At 37.6% G+C, this 24,292-nt stretch overlaps 1 protein-coding gene across 4 annotated transcripts in view; it reads left to right on the top strand.

The window, feature by feature from the left end:
• Positions 1-24,292, top strand: part of COG2 (component of oligomeric golgi complex 2) — a 54,388-nt gene that overhangs the window by 20,064 nt on the left and 10,032 nt on the right. For all 4 annotated transcript variants that reach the window (XM_046653922.1, XM_046653923.1, XM_046653924.1 and 1 more), the window contains 4 exons: positions 93-217; positions 3,839-3,965; positions 18,922-19,061; positions 23,343-23,404. In XM_046653922.1, the coding sequence (XP_046509878.1) occupies positions 93-217; positions 3,839-3,965; positions 18,922-19,061; positions 23,343-23,404 (454 nt within the window). The remainder of the gene's footprint in view (positions 1-92; positions 218-3,838; positions 3,966-18,921; positions 19,062-23,342; positions 23,405-24,292) is intronic.

Genomic DNA, 24,292 nt, shown 5'->3' on the forward strand with positions numbered 1-24,292 from the left:
GCATATTTTTAAGTTTTTCTTTTTTTCTCTTTAGACTATAGTTCATACTTCTCTTTTAGATGCTTTTAAAAAAATGATATTCCTTTTGATAGGTGATTATAGAACAGATTGTTGAGTCTCATCCAAATGGCCTTCAGATCATGTATAATAAACTCCTGGAGTTTGTTCCTCACCATTGCTGCCTTCTTCGAGAGGTTACAGGAGGAGCCATCTCAAGGTAATTTAAACTGTTGTGGTTAGACTCACCTTAGTCTAATGATTGCACCTGTTAACTTCTAGTGCACCACTGATTATTAGCTGTCTGGTATGAACTGGATACATATGTACTTTCCTGTTTAGTTGTTACCACAATGCTATGAGGCATGTATCGTTAGCCTCATCTTACAGATAAGGAAACTAACAGATAAAGCTAAGATTGAAGATAACATCTCTCTGAATCCAAAGCCCATAGTTTTTCCTTCTCTGCACTTTTTCTTAAATTTGAAATCAAAATTAGTTTCTTTGCGTTATTCTAATGTCATTATCTATAAATTAATTCTGTTTAATTCAACAGGTTTTATACTAATTGTGATTAAATTCATTTTCAGTTTTCCCTCCTTTCCAGTTTGGTTTCCTAAGTATCCCATTACCTTTCACCATTGCCATTGTCCCAGTCCAGGCCTTTGTCATCTTTTGTCCAGAGTAACAGATCTCCCACCTGGTCTCCCTGCCTCTCCTGTTAGCCTCTGGCTATCACATTTACAGCAGAATGCTGAGATTCATAGACTGCCTTCTTTGTTAGTCTATAGTGGTGTCTCACTGTTGGTGGAGGACAATCCAGGCTTCTTGATGTAGTGTGTAAGGCCCTTCCTGGTCTGGGCTGAGTAGTTCTCTACTGTAGAACTCTGTACTGTGGAACTTGCCGCTGTACCACCTGGTCTCCAGCCACACAGTAACACTTGTCCTTCCCTAACACATCTTGTATTGTGTGCTTCTGTTTTTCCTCATTGTCCCCTGTCCTTCCTTTTCCCTTTTTCTTTCTGTTAACCTGTCACTCCACAAGAAGCTCCAGCTCAGATACCACTTCCTTCAACAGACCATATTTTATCCTGATGTTCAGCATTAAACACGTCCTCTTGATTCCATTACGTGTTGCTTTTACTTCTGTTAAGAACTGATTTCCATCTTAACAGTGTACTTACCTCCTGCACTGTCCATACCTCCCCTACCTCCTGGCACAGTGTCTTGAAATAGCAACTACTCAGTGTTTGCAGAATGAAAGAATTAATCTGTTCTTAGATTAGAAAAGCAAATAAGGTCACTATCTTCATGGAGTAAGCAATATATTTGGTCTTGAATTTTTCTTTTTTGCTTAGGAAGATTTGCCCTGAGGTAATATCTGTTGCCAGTCTTCCTCTATTTTATATGCGAGCCACCGTTACAGCATGGCCACTGATAGATGAGTGGTATACGTCCATACCTGGGAACTGAACCCAGGCCACTGAGGCAGAGTGTGCTGAACTTAACCATTAGGCCACTAGGGCTGGCCCCCCCTTTTTTTTCTGCTGAGGAAGATTTTCCCTGAGCTAACATCTCTTGCGAATCTTCCTCTTTTTTTTGCTTGAAGAAGATTAGCCCTGAGCTAACATCTGTGCCTTTCTGCCTCTGTTTTGGATGTGGGTTGCCACCACAGCATGGCTGATGAGTGGGGTAGGTCTGTGCCTGGGATCCGAACCCACAAACCTGGGCTGCTGAAGCATAGTGTGCCAAACTTAACTACTATGCCACTGGGCTGGCCCAAGGCCAGAGTTTTTGTTCTTTGAAAAGAAAAAAATCTGGGGTAATAAATATACTGCTTGACTTTTGAAGTACCCTCTCTATTTCCACTACATGATTTCAGGTGAAGCCTAGTTTCGCTTCTTTTGTTTAGTAGTCATGAAGATGTAGTTGGATTTGGATTTGAGGTAAGAATTTAGTAGAAGTCATGATGTGTAAAATTCAGGAAGCCACAGTTATGAAACAGCCAGTCGTTAGATTTGACAAGGTTAGTCTTGGTCCTGAAATGTCAAGTTTCAAAGTTTTCCAAGTTCTTTTTCACAGTTGTCAGTGTGGCAGAATTCTTGTAGAAGCCTCAGAAATTTGAGGAATTTACGTTGTACTCTGGTAGGTCATGTTCATTTGCCTCCAGCCCCCCCATCATTATGCTGCCCCTGACCTTCTCTTGCTCAGTATCTGCCTTCCGGTTTCCAAATGCTTGGTGCTTCCCTTGTCCATTGATTTCTTTGTTCTTGTATTGCCCTTAATGCTCTTTATAACTGGCAGAATGTGGATTAGCTTTTCTAATTAGCCATCTGTTTCGATTGTTAATCTTGCAGATTTTTATTTTCTCTTTGAGGCTTTACTTAGATATTTACTTTGGGGATGAGGAGATCTTATTACTTAATATTGCTTATATTATGTGCATCTGTAGTTTTAGAATCCTCAGTTTTCTTCTTTCCTTCACCAGATGCCTTAATAAAGTTAGTTCTCATCATGATTAAAAGGCTATGATATGATATGTGGAATTGGGAGGTGGGAAGTAGGTATCTTCTTTACCCTCCCTGCTCTCCTCTAACCCTGCCAGTTATTTCTTATCATTACTTAACTATAATATTATTTGATAGCCCTTTCTAGACAGAAAAGCATGGCTTCCTTGATAACCAATCTTTCTTCATGATTTTTGCTAAACAGGAAAATTATGAAAACTTTTTTCTGTTTATTTTTAATGCTTAACAGAATGGTAAGTTCCATTTTGATATCACAACTTAGCTACAAAACTCCCAGTTTTGCTAAAATAAGGCCACATATTGGCGGCTGACCATTTTTAAAGAAAACTGTCTTAAGTAGAATATATTACCCCACATACTGCAATCAAAGTGAGTAGGTCAGTGAGGTGGTGTTTACCTAGACGATATTTCCAGGTCTTTAAGTTCGAGAGAAACTTAAAGAATCTGCCTTATTTACTTATATATATTTAACCATTACTAATATAGCACTTGCTATAAGTGAGGCACCATCTAAATGCTTTAAATATTAATCCATGTAATGATCCTGTGAGGTAGGTATTATCATCATCCCCATTTTAAAGATGAAGAAACCAAATCACCGAGAAGTTAAATGACCCAAGATTGGAACTCAAGTACTCTGGCTCCTGAGTATGTGCTTTTATCTCAGCGTTGCCTCTCATCTAAGTTTGTGAATTAGAAATCCAAAGTCCAGCCTTTTGCTAAAAACTGCAAAATAAAACATGCACACACAAAAAACATTAATGTTAACAGTTTTTTTGTCAAGATTTGTGATCGAGATAGTACATGAAAAGTCATAGAATTTTACAGCTGAGGGTAATCTTAGAGATAGCTTAATAATCATGAAGCTGTTAGTAATTGGTAAATTGGCATAATTTACAGTGCTTTAGGATTTAGTCGTGTTAAGGTTGAATGCAAAGGTTGCTTTTCTTGTGGTATTAGACTGCTCCTTTCACAGGATAAAGTGTTAATGTGGTATGCTATTTTAGGGGAGAAAATTGTGCCAAGGTGATTTGATGTAGTAGTTTTGCCTTATCCTGACACTAGCTTGCTCTACTATGTGGTACAAACAGGAGTCAGGATACAGAGGATGTGTCACCTTCAAGGTGAGACAGATCAAGTAGTGAAATAGAAGTTTGGGATTAGAAACAAACAAAGTGAGAAGTATAGTTAAAAAAAAAGGTTGAAATAAGTTTTAGGCTGAGGAACTTTTAGTAAAAGCAACACAATGGAATTTTGCTCTTTGTAAATAAAAGATTATGCTGTATTTGACTGAAATTTTTCTTATCTTACAGTGAAAAAGGCAATACTGTTCCTGGATATGATTTTTTGGTGAATTCTGTCTGGCCAGAAATAGTACGAGGACTAGAAGAAAAATTACCCTCACTTTTTAATCCTGGGAATCCTGATGCATTTCATGAGGTACCTTTTCCTCCATCATCTTGATTCTTAAAGATATTAACCTGAGGCTTTAGAATAATCATGTTCTCTTCTGCACAGTCTTGGTTCTGTGATTCATTAAAAATAAAAATTTGAGTTTCTGAGTGATCATTTACCTTAAAATACACACAGTGTTTTATCCAAGTAATAGTCTATCATACTTCTGGGAATAAGAATATTTTAATTTTAGAATGTAAGGTACAGTTCAGTCTAGACACAATTATGGTTAGAAATGTACATTATTTTCTAACTTTTTTTTTCCAGTTATTTAGGTCATAATAGTTTATAACATTGTGTAATTTCAAGTGTACATTGTTATTTATCAATTTCTGTATAGACTACATCATACTCACCACCAATAGTCCAATTTTTATTCGTTACCATATATATGCACCCCTTTACCCCTTTTGCCCACCCACCAATCCCCTTCCCCTCTGGTAACCACTAATCTGTTCTGTTTATCCATGTGCTTGTTTATCTTGACAAATGACTGAAATGATGCGGTGTTTGTCTTTCTCTGTCTGGCTTACTTCAGTTAACATAATATCCTCAAAGTCCATCCATGTTGTTGCAAATGGGATGATTTTTTTTTTTTTATGGCTGAGCAGTAGTCTGTTATATATATATACCACATCTTCTTTGTCCAGTCATCAGTCACTGGACACTTGGGTTGCTTCCCTATCTTGGCTATTGTGAATAATGCTGTAATAAACATAGGGATGCATAAGTCTGTTTGAATTGTTGATTTCAAGTTCTTTGGATAAATACCCAGTAGTGGGATAGCTGGGTCGTATTCTATTTTGATTTTTAATCTTTTGAGAAGTCTTCATACTGTTTTCCATACTGCTGCACCAGTTTGCATTCCCACCAGCAGTGGATGAGGGCTCCCTTTCTCCACATCCTCTCAAACATTTGTTTTGTTATGGTCTTGGTGATTATAGCCATTCTAACTGGTGTAAGATGATTTCTTAGTGTAGTTTTGATTTACATTTCACTGGTGATTAGTGATGTTGAACATCGTTTCATGTACATATAGGCTACTTGTATGTCCTCTTTGGAAAAATGTCTGTTCATATCTCTGCTCATTTTTTGATTGGGTTGTTTGTGTTTTTGTTGTTGAGTTGTATGAATTCTTTATATGTTTTGGAGATTAACCCCTTGTTGGATATATGATTTGCACTTACTTTATCCCAGGTGGTAGATTGTCTTTTCATTTTGTTCCTGGTTCCTTTGCCTTGCAGAAACTCTTTAGTTTGATGTAGTCCCATTTGTTTATTTTTAATTTTGTTTCCCGTGCCTAAGCAGACATGGTATTCGAAAAGATACTGCTAAGACCAATGTCAAAGAGTGTACTGCCTATATTTTCTCTAGGAATTTTATGGTTTCAGATCTTACCTTCAAGTGTTTAATCCATTTTGAGTTGATTTTTGTGTGTGGTGTAAGATAATGGTCTACTTTCCTTCTTTTGCACATGGCTGTCCGGTTTTCCTAACACCATTTGTTGAAAAGATTTTCCTTTCTCCATTGTATGTTCTTGGCTCCTTTGGCAAAGATTAGCTGTTCATAGATGTGTGGTTTTATTTCTAGGCTTTCAATACTGTTCCATTGATCTGTGTGTCTGTTTCTGTACCAGTACCATGCTGTTTTGATTACTGTAGCTTTGTAGTATATTTCAAAGTTGGGGATTGTGATACCTCCACCTTTGTTCTTTTTTCTCATAGGGTTTGCCTATTCGGAGTCTTCTGTTGATCCATGTAGATTTTAGAATTCTTTGTTTTATTACCTTGAAGAATATCTTTGAGATTTTGATTGGGATTGCACTGAATCTGTAGATTACTTTAGGTAATATGGACATTTTAACTATGATTATTCTCTCAATCCATGATCATGGAATATCTTCCCATTTCTTTATGTCTTTGATTTCATTCCATAATGTCTTACAGTTTTCACCTCCTTGGTTAAAGTTATTCCTAGATGTTTTATCCCTTTTGTTGTGATTGTAAATGGGATTGTATTCTTGAGTTCTCTTTCTGCTAGTTGTTGTTAGAATATAGAAATGCAACTGACTTTTGTAAGTTGATTTTGTACCCTGCAACTTTGCTGTAGTTCCTGATTATTTCCGCTAGTTTTCTACTTTATTCTTTAGGGTTTTCTATACGATCATGTCATCTGTAAACAGGGAGAGTTTCACTTCTTTGTTTGTAATTTGGATACTTTTTATTTCTTTTTTTTGCCTAATTGCTCTGTCAAAAACCTCCAGTAGTATGTTGAATAGGAGTGGCAAGAGTGGGCACCCTTGTCTTGTTCCTGTTCTCAGAGGATGGCTTTCAGTTTCATACCATTTGGTATGGTGTTGATTGTGTGTCTGTCATACATGGCCTTTATTATGTTGAGGTGCTTTTCTTCTATACCAAAATTCTTGAGAGTTTTTATCATAAATGGATGTTGGATCTTGTTAGATGCTTTCTCTGCATCTATATTGAGATGGTCGTGATTTTTTTATTCCTCATTTTGTTAATGTGGTGTATAACATTGGTTGATTTGCAGATGTTGAAGCATCCTTGGGTTCGTGGTATAAATCCCACTTGATCATGGTATATGATCCTTTTAATGCATTGCTGTATTCGGTTTGCCAATAGTTTGTTGAGAATTTTTGCATCTCTGTTCATCAGCGATATTGGCCTGTAATTTTCCTTTTTTGTATTGTCCTCTGGCTTTGGGATTAGGGTGATGTTGCCCTCATAAAGTGAGTTAGGAAGCATTCTGTCTTCCTCAGTTTTTTGGAATAGCTTGAAAATAATAGGTATTAAATCTTCTGTGAATGTTTGTTATAATTCTCCAGAGAAGGCTTCTAGTCCTGGACTTTTATTTTTTGGGAGGTTTTTCATTACTGTTTCAAAATCTCTTTACTTGTGATTCGTCTGTTCAGATTCTCTATTTCTTCTTGATTCAGTTTTGGGAGGTTGTACGCGTCTAAGAATTTATCCACTTCTTCTAGGTTATCCAATTTGTTGGCATATAGTTTTTCATAGTATTCTCTTATAATCCTTTGTGTTTTTGTGGTATCCATTTTAATTTCTCCTCTTTCAGTTCTAATTTTATTTTAGACTTCTCTCATTTTTTCTTAGTGAGTCTGGCTAAGGGTTTGTCAGTTTTGTTTATCTTCTCAAAGAACTAGCTCTTTGTTTCATTGATCCTTTCTACTGTTTTTTAAGTCTCAAGTTCATTTATTTCTGCTCTAATTTTTATTATTTCCCTCCTCCTGCTGACTTTGGGCTTTGTTTGTTCTTCTTTTTCTAGTTCTGTTGGGTGTAGTTTAAGATTACTTGAGATTTTCCCTGTTTGTTGAGGTGTGCCTGTATCGCTATGAATTTCCCTCCTAGCACCGCTTTTACTGCATCCCGTAAGAGTTGGTATGATGCTTTTTGATTTCCATTTGTCTCCAGGTATCTTTTGATTTCTCCTTTGATTTCTTCATTGATCCAATGGTTGTTCAGTAGCATGTTGTTTAGTCTCCATGTATTTGTGACTTTCTCAGGTTTTTTCTTGTAGTTGATTTCTAGTTTCATAGCATTGTGGTCAGAAAAGATGCCTCATATGATTTCAATCTTCTTAAATTTATTGAGGCTTGCTTTGGTTCCCAACGTATGGTCTATTTTTGAGAATATTGCATGTGCACTTGAGAAGAATGTACATTCTGCTGCTTTTGGATGGAATGTTCTGATTTATCTATTAAGTCTGTCTGGTCTAGTTTTCCATTTAGGTCCACTATTTCCGTATTGACTTTCTGTCTCCATGATCTGTCCATTGATGTAAGTAGGGTGTTGAGGTCCTGTACTTTTACTGTGTTGCTGTCAGTTTCTCCCTTTAGGTCTGTTAATAGTTGCTTTGATGCTCCTGTCTTAGGTGCATATATATTTATAAGTGTTATATATGGAATAAAGTGGAATGTGCCTTTTATTGTTACGTACTGCCCCTCTTTCTCTCTCACTGCGTTTTTTTATCTTGAAGGATGCTTTGTCTGTTGTAAGTATGGCAACACCTGCTTGCTTTTGCTTGCCATTTGCTTTGAGTATCATCTTCCATCTGTTTACTTTGAGCCTATGTTTGTTTTTAGAGCTGGGACGTGTTTCCTGGTGGCAGCATATTGTTGGGTCTTGTTTTTTAATCCATCCAGCCACTCATCTTTTTATTGTTTTTTTAGGAAGATTAGCCCTGAACTAACATCTGCTGCCAATCCTCCTCTTTTTTGCTGAGGAAGACTGGCCCTGAGCTAACATCCATGTCCATCTTCCTCCACTTTATACGTGGGATGCCTGCCACAGCATGGCTTGCCAAGCAGTGCCATGTGTGTACCTGTGATCCGAACCACCGAACACTGGGCCGCCGAAGTGGAATGTGCACACTTAACCGCGGTGCTACCGGGCCGGCCCCACTCATCTTCTTTTGATTGGAGAATTCAATCCATTTACATTTAGAGTGATTATTATTTGAGACCTTACTACTGCTGTTTTATCTCTTGTTTTCCAGTTGTACATTTCCATTCTTTCTCTTCCCTTGTATTTCTGACTGCCATTTCAGTTTGGTGGTTTTCTATGATGTTTTCTCAGTTTCTCTTTGTTTATATACTGTGTCTCTACTCTGATTTTTTGTTTACTGGTTATCATGAAGTTTGTGTAAAATATCTCGTAGATGAGATAGTCCATTTTCTGATAGCCTCTTATCTCACATTAGCTGAAGCAGGTTCCATCCCTTTCCTCTTCCTCTTCGAAGTTATTGTTGTCTCAAAAAGTATCCTGGTTTGTGTTGTGAGTGTGTGATTAGAATGAAGTGTTTATAATTATTTTTGATGTTTTCCTTCCCTTTATCTTTTGTGTTATAATTGTTTCTTAAACTGTTACGACAGCTGCAATTTTCTCATTTTGTTTATCTTCTTGCTCAAGTCTTTGTAAACCTTTGCCTTTTTGTTTCAGGTATGAGGGTATCCTTGGTCATTTCTTGTAATAGAGGTCTAGTAGCGATGAACTCCCTCAACTTCGGTTTACATGGGAAAACTTTTTTTTCCTCCATCGTATCTGAATGATAGTTTCGCTGGATAGAGTATTCTTGGGTGAATGTTTTTGTTTTCAGAATTTTGAATGTATCACTCCACTCTCTCCTAGCCAAGGAATCTGCTAAGCCTGATAGGTGTTCCTTTGTAGGTTATTTTCTTCTGCCTTGCTGGCCTTAATATTTTTTCTTTGTCATTGACTTTTGACCATTTTAATAATAAATGCCTTGGAGAAGGTCTTTTTGCCTTGATGTTACTAGGAGTTTTATTGGCTTCATTTACTTGTAAGTCCAGTTCTTTCCCCGGGTTTGAGAAGTTCTAAGGTATTATTTCTTTGAACAAGCTCTCTGCTCCTTTCTCCCTCTTCTCTCTCTGGAATACTTGTAATCCTTATGTTGCATTTACTAATTGAGTCAGATATTTCTCAAAGAATTTCTTTATTTTATTTATTTATTTATTTATTTAAATTTTTTATTGAGTTAATGATAGGTTACAATCTTGTGAAATTTCAGTTGTATGTTATTGTGTGTCAGTCATGTTGTAGATGCAACCCTTCACCCTTTGTGCCCACCCCCCACCCCCCCTTACCCCTGGTAGCTACTAATCTGTTCTCTTTGTCCACAGGTTTAAATTCCTCATATGAGTGGAGTCATACAGAGATTGTCCTTCTCTATCTGGCTTATTTCACTTAACATAATTCCCTCAAGGTCCATCCATGTTGTTGCAAATGGGATGATTTTGTTCTTTTTTACGGCTGAGTATTATTCCATTGTATATATATACCACATCTTCTTTATCCAGTCATCTGTTGATGGGCACTTAGGTTGCTTCCATGTCTTGGCTATTGTAAATAATGCTGCAGTAAACATTGGGGTGCATAGGACTTTTGGAATTGCTGACTTCAAGCTCTCTGGATAGATACCCAGTAGTGGAATAGGTGGATCATATGGTAGTTCTATTTTTAGTTTTTTGAGGAATCTCCATACTGTTTTCCATAGTGGCTGCACCAGTTTGCATTCCCACCAGCAGTGTATGAGGGTTCCTTTTTCTCCACAACCTCTCCAACATTTGTTACTATTTGTTTTAGTTATTTCTGTCATTCTAATGGGTGTAAGGTGATATCTTAGTGTAGTTTTGATTTGCATTTCTCTGATCATCAGCGATGATGAACTATTTCATGTGCCTATTGGCCATCAGTATATCTTCTTTGGAGAAATGTCTGTACATGTCTCCTGCCCATTTTTTGATTGGATTGTTTTTTATTGTTCAGTTGTGTGAGTTCCTCGTATATTATGGCAATGAACCCCTTGTCAGATATATGATTTGCAAATATTTTTTCTCAATGTGGGGCTTGTCTCTGTTTTGATTCTAGTTTCTTTTGCCTTGTAGAAGCTCTTTAGTCTGACGAATTGCCACTTGTTTATTTTTTCTTTTGTTTCCCTTGTCTGAGAAGACATGGTAGTTCAAAAGATCCTTTTTAGTTCAGTGTCAGAGAGTGTACTACTGGTTATCATGAAGTTTGTGTAAAATATCTCGTAGATGAGATAGTCCATTTTCTGATAGCCTCTTATCTCACATTAGCTGAAGCAGGTTCCATCCCTTTCCTCTTCCTCATCAGTACTACTGATATTATCTTCCAGGAGTTTTATAGTTTCAGGATGTATCTTCAACTCTTTGATCCATTTTGAGTTTATTTTTGTGTATGGCGAGCTACTGGTCTACCTTCATTGTTTTGCATGTAGCTGTCCAGTTTTCCTAACACCATTTATTGAAGAGACTATCTTTTCTCCATTGTATGTTCTTGGCACCTTTGTTGAAGGTTAGGTGTCTGTAGATGTGTGGTTTTATTTCTGGGCCTTCAGTTCTGTTCCATTGATCTGGGTGCCTGTTTTTGTAGCAGTACCATGCTGTTTTGATCACTATGGCTTTGTAGTACAGTTTGAAGTCAGGGATTGTGATACCTCCAGCTTTGTTCTTTTTTCTCAGGATAGCCTTAGCAATTTGGGGTCTTTGGTTGCCCTATATGAATTTTAGGATTCTTTGCTCTATTTCTGTGAAGAATGTCATTGGGATTCTGATTGGGATTGCACTGAATCTGTAGATTGCTTTAGGTAGTATGGACATTTTAAGTGTCTATTCTTCTGATATATGTACATGGAATCTCTTTCCATCTCTTTATGTCATTATCAATTTCTTTCAGTAATGTCTTATAGAATTCATTGTGTAAGTGCTTCACCTCCTTGGTTAAATTTATTCATTTAGTTGTGATTGCAAATGGAATTATATTCTTGAGTTCTTTTTCTGTAAGTTTGTTATTGGAGTATAGAAAAGCAACTGATTTTTGTAAGTTGATTCTGTACCTTGCAACTTTACTGTAGTTGTTAATTATTTCTATTAGTTTTCTGATGGATTTTTTGGGGTTTTCTGTATAGAAGATTGTGTCTTCTGCAAACAGGGAGAGTTTCACTTCTTCACTCCCTATTTGGGTTCCTTTTATTCCTTTCTCTTGCCTAATTGCTCTGGCCAAAACCTCCAGTACTATGTTGAATAACAGTGGTGATAGTGGGCATTCTGGTTTTGTTCCTGTTCTCAGGGGGTGGTATTCAGTTTTTGCCTGTTGAGTATGGTGTTTGCTGTGGGTTGTCATATAAGGCCTTTATTATGTTGAGGTAATTTCCTTCTATCCCCATTTTGTTAAGAGTTTTTATCATAACTGGGTGTTGGATCTTATCAAATGCTTTCTTTGCATCTATTGAAATGATCATGTGGTTTTTATTCCTCAATTTGTTGATGTGGTGTATCACGTTGATTGATTTGCAGATGTTGAACTCTCCCTGTGTTCCTAGTGTGAATCCCACTTGATCATGATGTGTGAACCTTTTGATGTACTGCTGAATTTTGGTTGCCAGTATTTTGTTGAGGATTTTTGCATCTGTGTTCATCAGCAATATTGGCCTGTCGTTTTCCTTTCCTGTGCTGTCCTTGTCAGGCTTTTGTATCAGTGATGTTGGCCTCATACAATGTGTTATGAAGTGTTCCTTAATTTTTTGGAATAGTTTGAGAAGGATATGTATTAAGTCCTCTTTGTATGTTTGGTAAAATTCCCCAGGAAAGCCATCTGGTCCTGGGATTTTATTCTTTGGGATGTTTTTGATTACTGTTTCAATCTCTTTCCTTGTGATTGGTCTATTCAGATTGTCTGTTTCTTCTTGACTCAGCTTTGGGAGGTTGTAAGAGTGTAAGAATTATCCATTTCCTCTAGGTTATCCATTTTGTTGGCATATAGTTCTTCATAGTAGTCTCTTATAATCTGTGTATTTCTGTGGAGTCTGTTATGTCTCCTCTTTCATTTCTGATTTTGTTTATTTGAGCTTTCTCACTTTTTTTTCTTTGTAAATCTGGTTAGGAGTTTGTCAATTTTATTTATCTTCTCAAAGAGCCAACTCTGGGGCCAGCCCCGTGGCTGAGTGGTTAAATTTTCATGCTCTGCTACAGCAGCCCATGGTTTCGCTGGTTCAGATCCTGGGCACAGACGTGGAACCACTCGTCTGGCCACGCTGAGGCAGCATCCCACATACCACAACTAGAAGGACCCACAGCTAAAATATACAAGTATGTCCTGGGTGGATTTGAGGAAAAAAAAGCGGAAATAAAAAAAAGATTGCCAACAGTTGTTAGCTCAGGTACCAACCGTTAAAAAGAAAAAGAATCAGCTCTTTGTTTCATTGATCCTTTCTACTGTCTTTTCTGTTTCAATAGCATTTATTTCTGCTCTGATTTTCATTATTTCCCTCCTCCTACTGACTTTGGGCTTTGTTTGTTCTTTTCCTAATTCAGTTAGGTGTCATTTGAGATTGGTTGTTTGGGATTTTTCTTGTTTAAGGTGTGCCTGTATTGTGAAGAATTTCCCTCTTAATTCAGCTTTTGCTGCATCCCATGTGTTTTGGTATGGTATGTTATCATTTTCATTTGTCTCCAGATATTCGTTGATTTCTCCTTTAATTTGTTCAATGAGCCATTGCTTGTTTAGTAGCATGCTGTTTAGTCTCCACATCTTTGTCCCTTTCTCAGCTTTTTTCTTGTAATTAATTTCTAGGTTTTTAGTATTATGATTGGAAAAGATGCTTGTTATTTCAATTTTCTTAAATTTATTGCGGCTTCCCTTGTGTCCTAAAATATGGTCTATCTTTGAGAATGTTCTCTGTGAGCTTGAGAACAATGTGTATTCTGCTGTTTTTGAATAGTGTTCTGTATATGTCTATTAAGTCCAACTGGTTTAGCTTTTCATTTAATTCCACTGTTTCTTTGTTGATTTTCTGTCTGGATGATCTACCCATGGATGTGAGTGGGGTGTTGAGGTCCCCTACTATTTTTATTTTTAGTATCTTCCTTTAGGTTTGTTAATCATTGCTTTGTGAAGTTCGGTGCTCCTATATTGGGTGCATAGATACTTATAAGTATTACTTCTTCTTGATGGAGTGTCCCTTTGATCATTGTATACTGCCCCTCTTTGTCTTTCTTTACTTGTCTTATCTTGAGTCTACTTTGTCTGATATAATTATAGCGCCACTCGCTTTCTTTTGTTTGCCATTAGCTTCGAGTTTCATCTTCCACCCCTTCACTCTGAGCTTGTGTTTGTCCTTGGAGCTGAGATGTATTTCCTGGAGGCAGCAAGTTGTTCACTCTTGCTCTTTAATCCATCTCACCACTCTGTGTCTTTTTATTGAAAAATTCAATCCATTTACGTTTAGGGTGATTATTGGTGTATGAGGGCTTAATGTTGTCATATCACTCATTTTCCGATTTTCCTGCATTTCCTTTGTTTCTTGTCCTGTGTGTCTTGGTCCGCCCATTGAATTATGTAGTTTTTAATGATGTGTTTCTTTGTTTTTTCCATATTTATCTTTTGTGTCTTTCTTCTGCTTTTTTGTTCGGTGGTTACCCTGAGGTTTGTATTCAGAATCTCGTGTATAAGATAGTCTGTTTTCTCATGGCCTCTTATTTCCTTAGTCTAAACTGATTCAGTCCCTTTCCTCCTCCCCTCCTAAGTTGTTTTTCTTATATCTTACTCCATCTTGTGTTGTTTGGTTGTGGTTAAAGTGACAAGATTGTCTGTTTTTGTTGTTTTCCTTCCCTTTAGCCTAATGTTAAAATCGAATATTTGCCATCCTATTGTGATTCTGTCTACCTGTTTATCTGCTTACTCTGTGTTTTGTGACCCGTTTCTCCCTTTTTTTCTTTTTTCAGGTTTGAGCGCCTTCTTGAGGATTTCTTGTAGGGGGGTTCTCATAGCTACAAAGTCCCTTAACTTTTGTATGTCTGAGAAAGATTTAATTTCTCCCTTATATTTGAGGGATATTTTTGCTGGATAGAGTATTCTTGGCTGAAGATTCTTGTCTTTTAAAGTTTTGAATATGTCATTGCATTCTCTCCTAGCTTGTAAGGTTTCTGCCTTGAAATCTGCTGAAAGCCTGATGGGGTTCCTTTGTAGGTTATTTTCTTCTGCCTTACTGCCCTTAGTATTCTTTCTTTTTCATTCATTCTTGCTAGTTTTTCTGCTATATGCCTTGTGGTAGGTCTTTTTACTTTGACAAATCTAGGAGATCTAGAAGCTTCTTCCCCACATATTTCCCTCTCTTTCCCTAGATTTGGGAAGTTCTCTGCTATTATTTCTTTGAACATGCTTTCTGCTCCATTCTCCACCTCCTCACCTTCTCGAATACCTATAATTCTTATGTTGCATTTCCTTATTAAGTCAGATATTTCTTTATGGAGACTTTCTTCATTTCTTTTTAGTCTTAGTTCTCTCTCCTCCTCTGTCTGGAGCATTTCAACATGTCTATGTTCGGTTATGCTGATACACTCCTCTATAATGTCCACTCGAGCATTCAGGGAACCGTATTTTGTTTTATCTTTTCCACTGTGTCTTTCATCTCTAATATTTCTGATTGATTCTTCATTATAGTTTCAGTCTCTTGTGAAGTAGCTCCTGAACTCGAATTGTTTCTCTACATTCTCTTTTACCTCATTGAATTTTTTGATGATAGCTATTTTGAATTCATTGTCTTTTAGCTTACATACTTCTGTGTCCTCAGGATTGAGTTCTGGATGCTTGTAGTTTTCTCTCTGGTCTGGAGATTTGATGTAGTGTCTGATATTGGAGGATCGGGTCTTTCTCATTCTGATATTATTCGGTTGCAGTTACCACCTATCACCACTGGGTTGGAGTCATGAGCCATGTATTCTGGGCCCTCCACCTTCAGCAGAGATCCCAGGCCCTGGAGCTGCAGGGCGTTGGGTGGGTGGGGTGAGGGGCACTTTCTCCTGGGTGCTCTCCGGGATTTATCAGTCAGCTCTCGCTGTCTGGTCTCCTGGGGTCTTGGCTTGATGAGGTCACCCCCCCGTGAAAGCTTCCCTCTATTAGAGGGCTTCCTTCTAGGCTTCAAGGGCCTTAGGGCGTCACTGGTGATCCCGTGAATGAGTGACTCCTTACCCCACTCCTTTCCTCACGGATCCTCCTGGGGTTGCGATAGCAGTCTTTAGGGGAGGGAGTGAAGATCTGTCTTACGCTGTTCCAGCTTCTCTGATGCGGGCTCCAGCCCCTCCGCCCTCTGTCGCTACATGTCTCTCTGAGGTTTTGGTGTTGTTAGGATGTCTTCTGTTGGAGTCTGGATGCCCCTTTTTGTTGTATGTTGGCGGGGAGAGAGTCCCAGGCAAGTTCACTCCACCATGATGCTGATGTCACTCTGAGCTGTACCATTTTTTTAAGGCAGTACATAGTGTCATGATGAAGATTAAAGACTCTTTGGCCAAATCTCCTTACTTCCTGTGTTGCGCAGACTTTTCGTACTTCTTCTCCTCCTACCTTCCCTGGATTTTGAAGTTTATATTCAATATGATAAGCTTTGTCTTTTAATTAGGTAATTTATTAAATTTACAATGATTTTAATTACTGATATATTTGAGTCTTATTTTGTACTTCCTATTTGTCCCACTTTTCTTCCTTCTTTTCCTTTCTCCCTTCTTTTCTTCCTTCCTTTCCCAGCTTCTTTGTATTTTGGGCTTTGAGGGATTATTTTGTGTTTTCCTCTCTACTAGTTTGGAATTTCTGCACTTTTTTTCTGTGTTTATCAAATAATCTTAGTGGTTACTTAGACTCTAAAGTTCACTGGTGCTTCTCAGCCCCCTGAACAGTATGGGAAACTTAGAGCACTTTAATGCAACTCACCCTATTCCGTAGTATATATTCTTATTTCCAGGATCTTGTTTCTAAATTTTGATTTTTTTATTCCCCAAATTATGCATTATCTTCTTTATTTTCATGGTCATCGTTCTCTCAGAATTATCCAACACGTTTCTAATTTCCTTTGCTTAACTGTTCCTTCTTGGTTGTTAGATATTCCTTTTTGGATTATTTTCCTCCTTCCTCAAATTCATCTGTTAGGAGACTTTTTAGTAAGGGTCTGCTGATAATAAACTTCATTTTTTATAGTAAACCCTCAGTTTGTATTTGTCTGAAAATAACTTTATTGCTTTTGTGTTTCAAAGGTAGTTTTGCTGGAAATAAAATTCTCTGTACCTTGAACATTGTCTTTGGCTTCTCTTATGAAATTAGGTGTTAATCTAATTGTTGTTCCTTTGTAGTTAATGCCCTTTATCTCTGGCTACATTTAAAATCTTCTCTGTGACTTTGATATGCTGTTTTGTTATGCTATGTCTAGTGTGTCTTATTTTTATTTGTTGTATTTGAGATTTGTTGAGTTTCCTGAATCTGAGGATTGATGTCTTTTATCAGTTCTGGAACATTTTTATCCATTATCTCTTCAGTTGTGCTTCCCTCCCATTCTTCTATGATTTCCTTCTAGTACTCTTGATTAGATCTCCTCACTTTATCCTTTATCTTTCCTAAATTCACATTTATATTTTTCATCTTTGTTTCTGTGCTGCATTCTGGGTAATTTTTCCAGACCAGTCTTCTATCTTCAGTTGTGTCTAAACTCTTTTCACCTGTACTCTGTTTGCAATTTTAATTATCATAATTATCATTTCTAGAAGTTCTCCCTCTTTTTCTAATCTTCTTAGTCAATTTACTTATTAATTTTTAAAGCGTAGAAATGCTCAAGATAATTGTGGTGAGCCTGGGGCCTGATAGACTTAAAAACAGATGGGCCAATATATTTGAAGTTTTATTGTCCTAGAAATACAACTTATCTGCTCACTTGGCTACTTGCCCTGTGTTGTAGTATGTTGAACAATATAATTACTTTGTGTCATTTTCAATAAATTGTGTGATGGTGATTTTTGTCATTTTAAGAAGTAGGACTTTTAAAACTAGATATCATAAGCAGAATGAAATAATGGTCTTAAGCATTAGCAATTTAAGACCCTTTACATCTTGCTCTATTCTTTAAAGAAGCATTGGTCACATTAGGGTCAGGAGATGTTTCAGCTCAGAAATGAAGCTTTCTGATAGAAGTTTGATTTTAGAACTCTAAACCAATACTTAATGTTTGTGAGTACAGTTTCTAACAAATATCTATCAATTTATTTCAAGAAATGCTTTTGGCTCTAATGTGACATGCTTCTTGTGAAGAGGGAAATATTCTTATATTCCTTTAGCATCTGTTATATGCAGAGGCATTTTTTTTTCCCAAAAGGAATGAATAGTAACTTTATCTGTCTTAACTCCACACAACTAGATCACTCAGGATTACATAAGTGTTGCTCTAAACCAGTTGAAAAATCTTTAAGACCTGTCATTTTTACTGCACTAAAATTCCTGTATAAGCACAGACATCAGCATATTTAGAAATGTTACTGGGTTTTGTGACCTGGAATTGACCCCTGCCTAAGGAGAAGTAGATGAAAAGTCCAGTAGTGTTCTCCCTAGAGCCTGAGGGCTCAGGTATTAATACCTATGAGAGAAAGGAGTGTGTGTTACAGCAGCTGCAGCTCTTCTCTATTAACTGACCAGTGTTCTGTTTTCTCTATTTCCTGGTCTTGTCTTTTGTGTATATTCTCTCTGAGCCTAAACAGCAGAGGAAACGTCATCTGCTAAATGGGGGTTGATAATAGTAATAGTTACCTGGGAGAGTAATTTTGTTGGTAAAGTTAAATAATACAGTTTTAAGCTCAGTGTGGAGATGATAAATGTTAAGTTAGTATTCACTGCTGCTCTACTGGTGGTATTAGATCCCCTGTCAGTGTTGTGCTGTCTTGTCTATAAAAATAATGTAATTACTAACATGGTTTGATTCTTTCTTTCTTAAAATTTTCTACTTCTCCTTCTTCTGGAGAGGCAATGAAAATTATACCACCTATCTGCTATGTCTTTCAATTCCAATGGACGAAGTTAGGGGTGCCCAAGAATATGATGTTCTGACATAGCATAACAAAACAGCATATCAAAGTCACAGAGAAGATTTTAAATGTAGCCAGAGATAAAAGGCATTAACTACAAAGGAACAACAATTAGATTAACACCTAATTTCATAAGAGAAGCCAAAGACAATGTTCAAGGTACAGAGAATTTTATTTCCAGCGAAACTACCTTTGAAACACAAAAGCAATAAAGTTATTTTCAGACAAATACAAACTGAGGGTTTACTGAGTTCTGTCCTTTAAAGAGCAGTGGACTTAGAATAAATGTCAGGGCTTCCAGATGGGCTCGTCACATGAGCCCTTGAGCATGGCCTCTAACCACTTCAGGCATTACCTGATCTTTAGCTGGTGACCTTGGAGGGAGGATCCCTAAAGGTCCCTATCAACTCTAGAAACTATGGTTATAACATGTTGACCTTCTTTATCTTGATTACAGTTTTCATTATATATCCCAGTTCTGGTTAGTGTGCTTACAGTGAAAATTCCACCTGTTTGTTTATATTTTAGAAATACACCATAAGTATGGATTTTGTAAGAACATTTGAACGGCAATGTGGATCACAGGCCAGTGTAAAAAGATTAAGAGCGCATCCTGCCTATCACAGCTTCAATAATAAGTGGAACTTGCATGTTTATTTTCAAATAAGGTCAGTAATTTATTCACCACTCCTCCTCCTTTCTAGAATAGACTTTGAATAGGTCTTAAGGGTGTTACCCCCTGTTAGCCCCTCCTTTGTAATAATTATACTGTGCTTTGGGAAACAAAATTTAAAGTGGAAATGTACAAGAAGTTTCATGATTGCCAAAGTTCTGGCTGGCATGACAAAAAGATAAGTTTTATGTGGGGTTAATTAGAGAGCTCAGAACACTGTGCTTGGAATGAGCTCGACTCCAAGCCCAGCTTCATTCCCATGAATTCTCTCGTCCATCATGAAGAGGTAGAGAAAGTAGGAGTTATATAGCAGTCTTCTTTCCATTTTCCCTTTCTCATCACCTTCCTCAAATAGTGGATTTAGGATAAACCCTTAACAATATATGTTTCACTAAAAAATAGATGATTATATCCATTTTTGCACATTCTCCTGAATAAGGTCATGGTAAGTTCCTCCATAGAATGACATGAACTAGAACATTTTAGTTGAAATGCTCTTTAAAGAGCATTTCCTCAGAGTCTGAGGAGAAATTAGGGAAATTTATTAAGAATTAGGTACCTTGATTATAATTGCTTGCCATGATTAAGAGTGTATGTAATCATCTTTTGATAATGAAATCACAGTTGTCAGAATGTTAGTTGTCAGAATGTTAATGTCTCTTTCACATATAATACTGTGTTTTATGCTTAATTTTCCAAGGTTACATTGTCATGTAGATTGTCTTTCAATAGGAAATTAAGAATTTGTTCATCCAAGATATTCATTGACTCACTGGAAATAATTGCTATGTAATAATAAAGATCAAGCCAGGGCAAGAAGGCCTTTGATTCATGAGCAGAGTTTAAAATAGTAAAGTATCATTTTACAGTATAAGACTGCAATAGAAAAATAATATTCAAATTCTGTCATTTCTTTTGGAGTCCAAGTTTGGAGTTAGATTGCTTTAAATATCTACCGCCTTCACATCACACGCTCCTGCCTGCTGTCTCCAAACTCTTCTTTCCTAATCGTTTCCTCCAGATCCCTTGACTTCACGCTTAGTAAGCTTGTACTGTCGCCCCACCTTCTGGAGCCCCCATGGGCTGCTTTCAGCCCCTACTCTGGCTCTGCCAGGCTGAGCCCCACAGTGATGGCACAGCCTCGCCTCAGCGGGTTCTCTTCTCATTACAGGTTCTCTCAAAGCTGGTCGTTGAGCCTTAAAGTATGTTGAAACTCAGCCAGTTCCCTGGAAGATTTTTTGACCATCACCAGATTTTAGCCTTAAAATTCAAATGCTCATTTGAATTTAAATAATTCAAATTTGAGAAAATTGTATTTAAAATTTATGAACTTTTTAGAAATTATGTTTGAGTTATAAAATGTGGGACTTATTTTCAGTACATTTGTTTTTTCATTTAAATAATAAATTCAAGGTAATACTTTGTGGGACTGTTCTATTGATTTTTATCACGTGTTGGATTATTTACTCTGAGGGATGACAAGAAGTTCTGCAAACAAGATTAGGGTCAGAGTTGCATTGTTAGCTGATTCATGTCAGTAAGCCTGAAAGCCAGTGAGGTGGTAATGTTTTGAAGTGTTTCTGAGAAGTTAGTATTAATATTGCACTCTCAGTAACAGGCTTATGCTCCTGGATCTGACTATATGCCTACGTCCCAGTCTTCTTCAGGAAAGAAGGCAGCACTCTCCCACCACCACCACTATTCTGTGAACACATCTGTATCCCCTCACTGTTCTGATAGCCTACTATGTCTACATTTTGTTTGTTCTTATAGAAGTATTGGAAAGTAGGTTTAGGACTCAGTTTCTTATAGGAAGCAAATAAATGGAGATGTGACCAAAATGGTCTCAAATTGTGGTGAATCAGTGGCTTCCTGGAAACTGTGGTGTTAGCCCCTCACATGCCAAAGGCTAAGTTTTAGGTTTTTTTTTAATTGAAATCTTTCTAGATTGTTATATACTCCCAGAACATCCACATGTCTGTACTATATGTCTTATATTCAGTACTTTCTGAATGTAATATATCTGCTCCTTTATGACAGAATCTATACAGTATTGACGTGCTTTCCTCCACACCCCGCCCTCCTCAGGTGTGCATCTATACAAAGTGGAGCTGTGCCCTACAGGGTTTCTGCCACTACACAGCAGAGAAAGCACTGCCCATAACTCTTCTTATTACCATTTTTATTTTTTTATGAGTACTTTTGTATTTTGTAGACATGTGGCATGCATGGAGGAATATGTCTTAGAGAGCTTCTCCAAACCCCAATTTAAGAATTGAGAAATGTTTGTATTTGACGTTGCCTTCCTTACAAATATCCTATCCAGAGTAGAATAATATTCCATGTACATGTGAGAACCACAGCACAGCTTTTCAAGTTTCACCAAAGTATCTTCTCTCACTTTTTGCCATTTTCCAAGAGGAAATATGACCTATCACTTCACTCCCAGAGTTATTGCCCAGTACAGCCACCTGAGGGGCTGGTGCTGGGTTCCTGGTAGAGAGGCACAATTGTGCCAAGTGATATAGGCAGTTTGGCTTTCATGGATCTTTCCCCATGCCTGCACACAGTCACAGCATCCTTGAAGTACACCAGGACCAGGGGTCTGCTGCATTTAGTTCTTGTACTTTTCATTTGTATGTTTTTCAGAATTATCATAAATGCACATATAATTTTATATCTGTGTTGTACTTACTAAGTTATACCTATTCTTCCTCATTGCTGTATAGCTTCAAGCTGACTGCTTTTCACACTGCATTCTAGGATGAATATGCCAGCATTTACTATGTCAACATTTCCTTACTTGGGGCCTTTTGGGTTGCTTCCAGTTTTTCTCTGTTATATACAATGCTGTGTTAACCTTCAGGCCTTTTCTGTGTTGGAGGTTACTTCCTATATTTTGTATAAATTTTGAAAAAGGGTGGAATTAGGGGTGTGAGGTTGAGATCTAGTGCTGGTTTGCTCTCGCAGCTGTAGAGGAGTCCCTTCTCTCTTCTCTTCCTTGTGCTCAGGGAAACTGCTTCCTTTTGCTACTGTCCTTGGGTCAGTCTCCAGTGCTGTCTTCTCTTGTCCCACTTTTCTATCTGTCACTTGTTCCCTCTGTGCCTCTCAGTTGCATCTTGGAGAGACTACACTTTTGCAAACTTCCCTAGGCCATCAGAGAGTTCCTTTCCTTCCATGTAGCATACAGGAAGCTGCAGGAAACCAGCCAGCTCTAACGGTCCAGGGCAGGCTTCCAGTCTTCACCTCTCAGCCATGTTGTGCTCTTGTTGAGGGCAGAGTTGCTATTTGTTTGTCTGAAGTGCTGTCCTTTTTACTCTTCAGACAATTTCCATAAGCTCAATCTCTGAACTTCCTTTAAACAGCACATATGTGCTGTCAAAAAACTAAAATTATCGATTAGGTAAATTGTTCTTAAGCATGTCAGAATTTATTGCTAGCAAGGGAACTAGCAGGGGACAAGAGTGTGCTGGTATACAAGGTATGAAAATGGAAGAGTTATATAGTTGGGAAACAATACTACATAAGCAGCTAGTTTAAAAACTCTCTATATATGTATATAAACAGTTTCATTTCACAAAGTCATAAAAATATATACCTATCTGTTATTAAAACAGAAGTCTAGGACAGAATGATCTGAGATGCCAGGTGAGCCAGCTGTCAACAGGAAAAAAAAAGAAAACTCATGTAAGAAGCAGTGGTGCAGATGCTGAGCAGCAGTATGGCGGGCCAGTACTATGTCAGCATGAGGAAGGCCCAGCGGGAATTCAAAGAGCACCGAGTAACAAGTTGTTCTAGTTTTAACTGGCTGCTGTCAGTGATTTTTCTCAAGTTGCAAACAAAAATACAGAATACAACTTTCCCATTTGTTAGTTTGGGGACATTTACTTTCCTGTGATAATGCTGATATAGATGGATTGGAGAAACCGTAGTCTTCGGCCATGAGATGATGAGACGATCCTAGCCATGTGGGGCTAGCCAGAAACAACTTCTTGATGGGCAGGTTGTTTAAACAAGGAGTTAGTTGTGATTCAGATCAGCTCCAAATAACAGAGAAACCCTAAATAACAATGGCTTAATCAAGATAAGTTTTTTGTCTTGCTTAGTAAGTCTGGGAGAATTGGCATTCCACGGCTGGTTGGCCATCTCTAAGAGCATTGGACTTAACAACAAGCTGGTGGGGGGCTTTCCTGTTACTTAGGAAGAAGGAAGAATGGACATGGAAAGGCATCTAACACTTGTCAATGCTAATTTGCATTCTTGTTTTTTATCTCAGATTTAGAGAAATAGCGGGATCCTTAGAAGCTTCACTTACAGATGTACTGGAAGATGCTCCAGGTAACTTCCTGAAAGTGATAAATGACAGGATGTCGCTAAATGAGTTAATTAAGCTCAAGTCATCTAGACCTTAATACCCCTAGGGTACTTTCACCTCTTCCTATCTTATAGTGAGTTATACCTTAAAGACTTAGTTTAACTTCTTTTTTCTAAAGAGGCAAAAATAAATTATTTGTTTTGGTTTATAGAGCATCTTGCTTTATAGAGATAATAAAAAGGATGCTTTGAGAATATAGGAAGCAGACCTCATTTTCATTCCTGAATATAACATGTCAAGTGGATATATCCCATGGTGTGCTTTGTGATCAGCCCTTTTTACAGCAAACTGGCTCTGATCTGCTTTCCTCCCAGGCTGAGGTAAAGGGTCAGGATGGCCTTCTCTCCCAGGGGATGACTTACAGTTAAGGCTTGTGCCCCAGGCCTCCAGAGCTGTTTGCCTCAGTCCTGGGACACTGGGCAGGTGACAGTGGTTGGTATGCAGACTTCCCAGACATGTTTGCATTCCTCACAGCCTCATTAATCTGCTGTTATGTTGTAGGCATTCCCAGTGGCCATTCACATAACATATGGCTGTTTCTATAGCCATGTAGGTCTCTAGGCTGTTCCACTTAAATTTCTGCTTCCTTACATGCAGCCAAGTCAATCTGAACCACCCTGTTTTAGCCTCAAAGTTAAGTTTTCATCTGTCTTTGCTGAAAATGGTCATATGTAATTGACTTCGTATGTATAAGTAGTATGTTCAGGTAGGGGAAGAGAAGAGTAGACAAATGAAACAGGACAAATTCAAAACTAAAGTTTAAACTCTTGCAAGTGACTGCCACTCCAGGTTGTGTTTGTTGACTTGGCATCAAGTACGTATTAACAAACTATTTCTGAATGCTATATATG

Source organism: Equus quagga, chromosome 2 (assembly GCF_021613505.1).
Source record: "Equus quagga isolate Etosha38 chromosome 2, UCLA_HA_Equagga_1.0, whole genome shotgun sequence".
Lineage (NCBI taxonomy): Eukaryota > Metazoa > Chordata > Mammalia > Perissodactyla > Equidae > Equus > Equus quagga.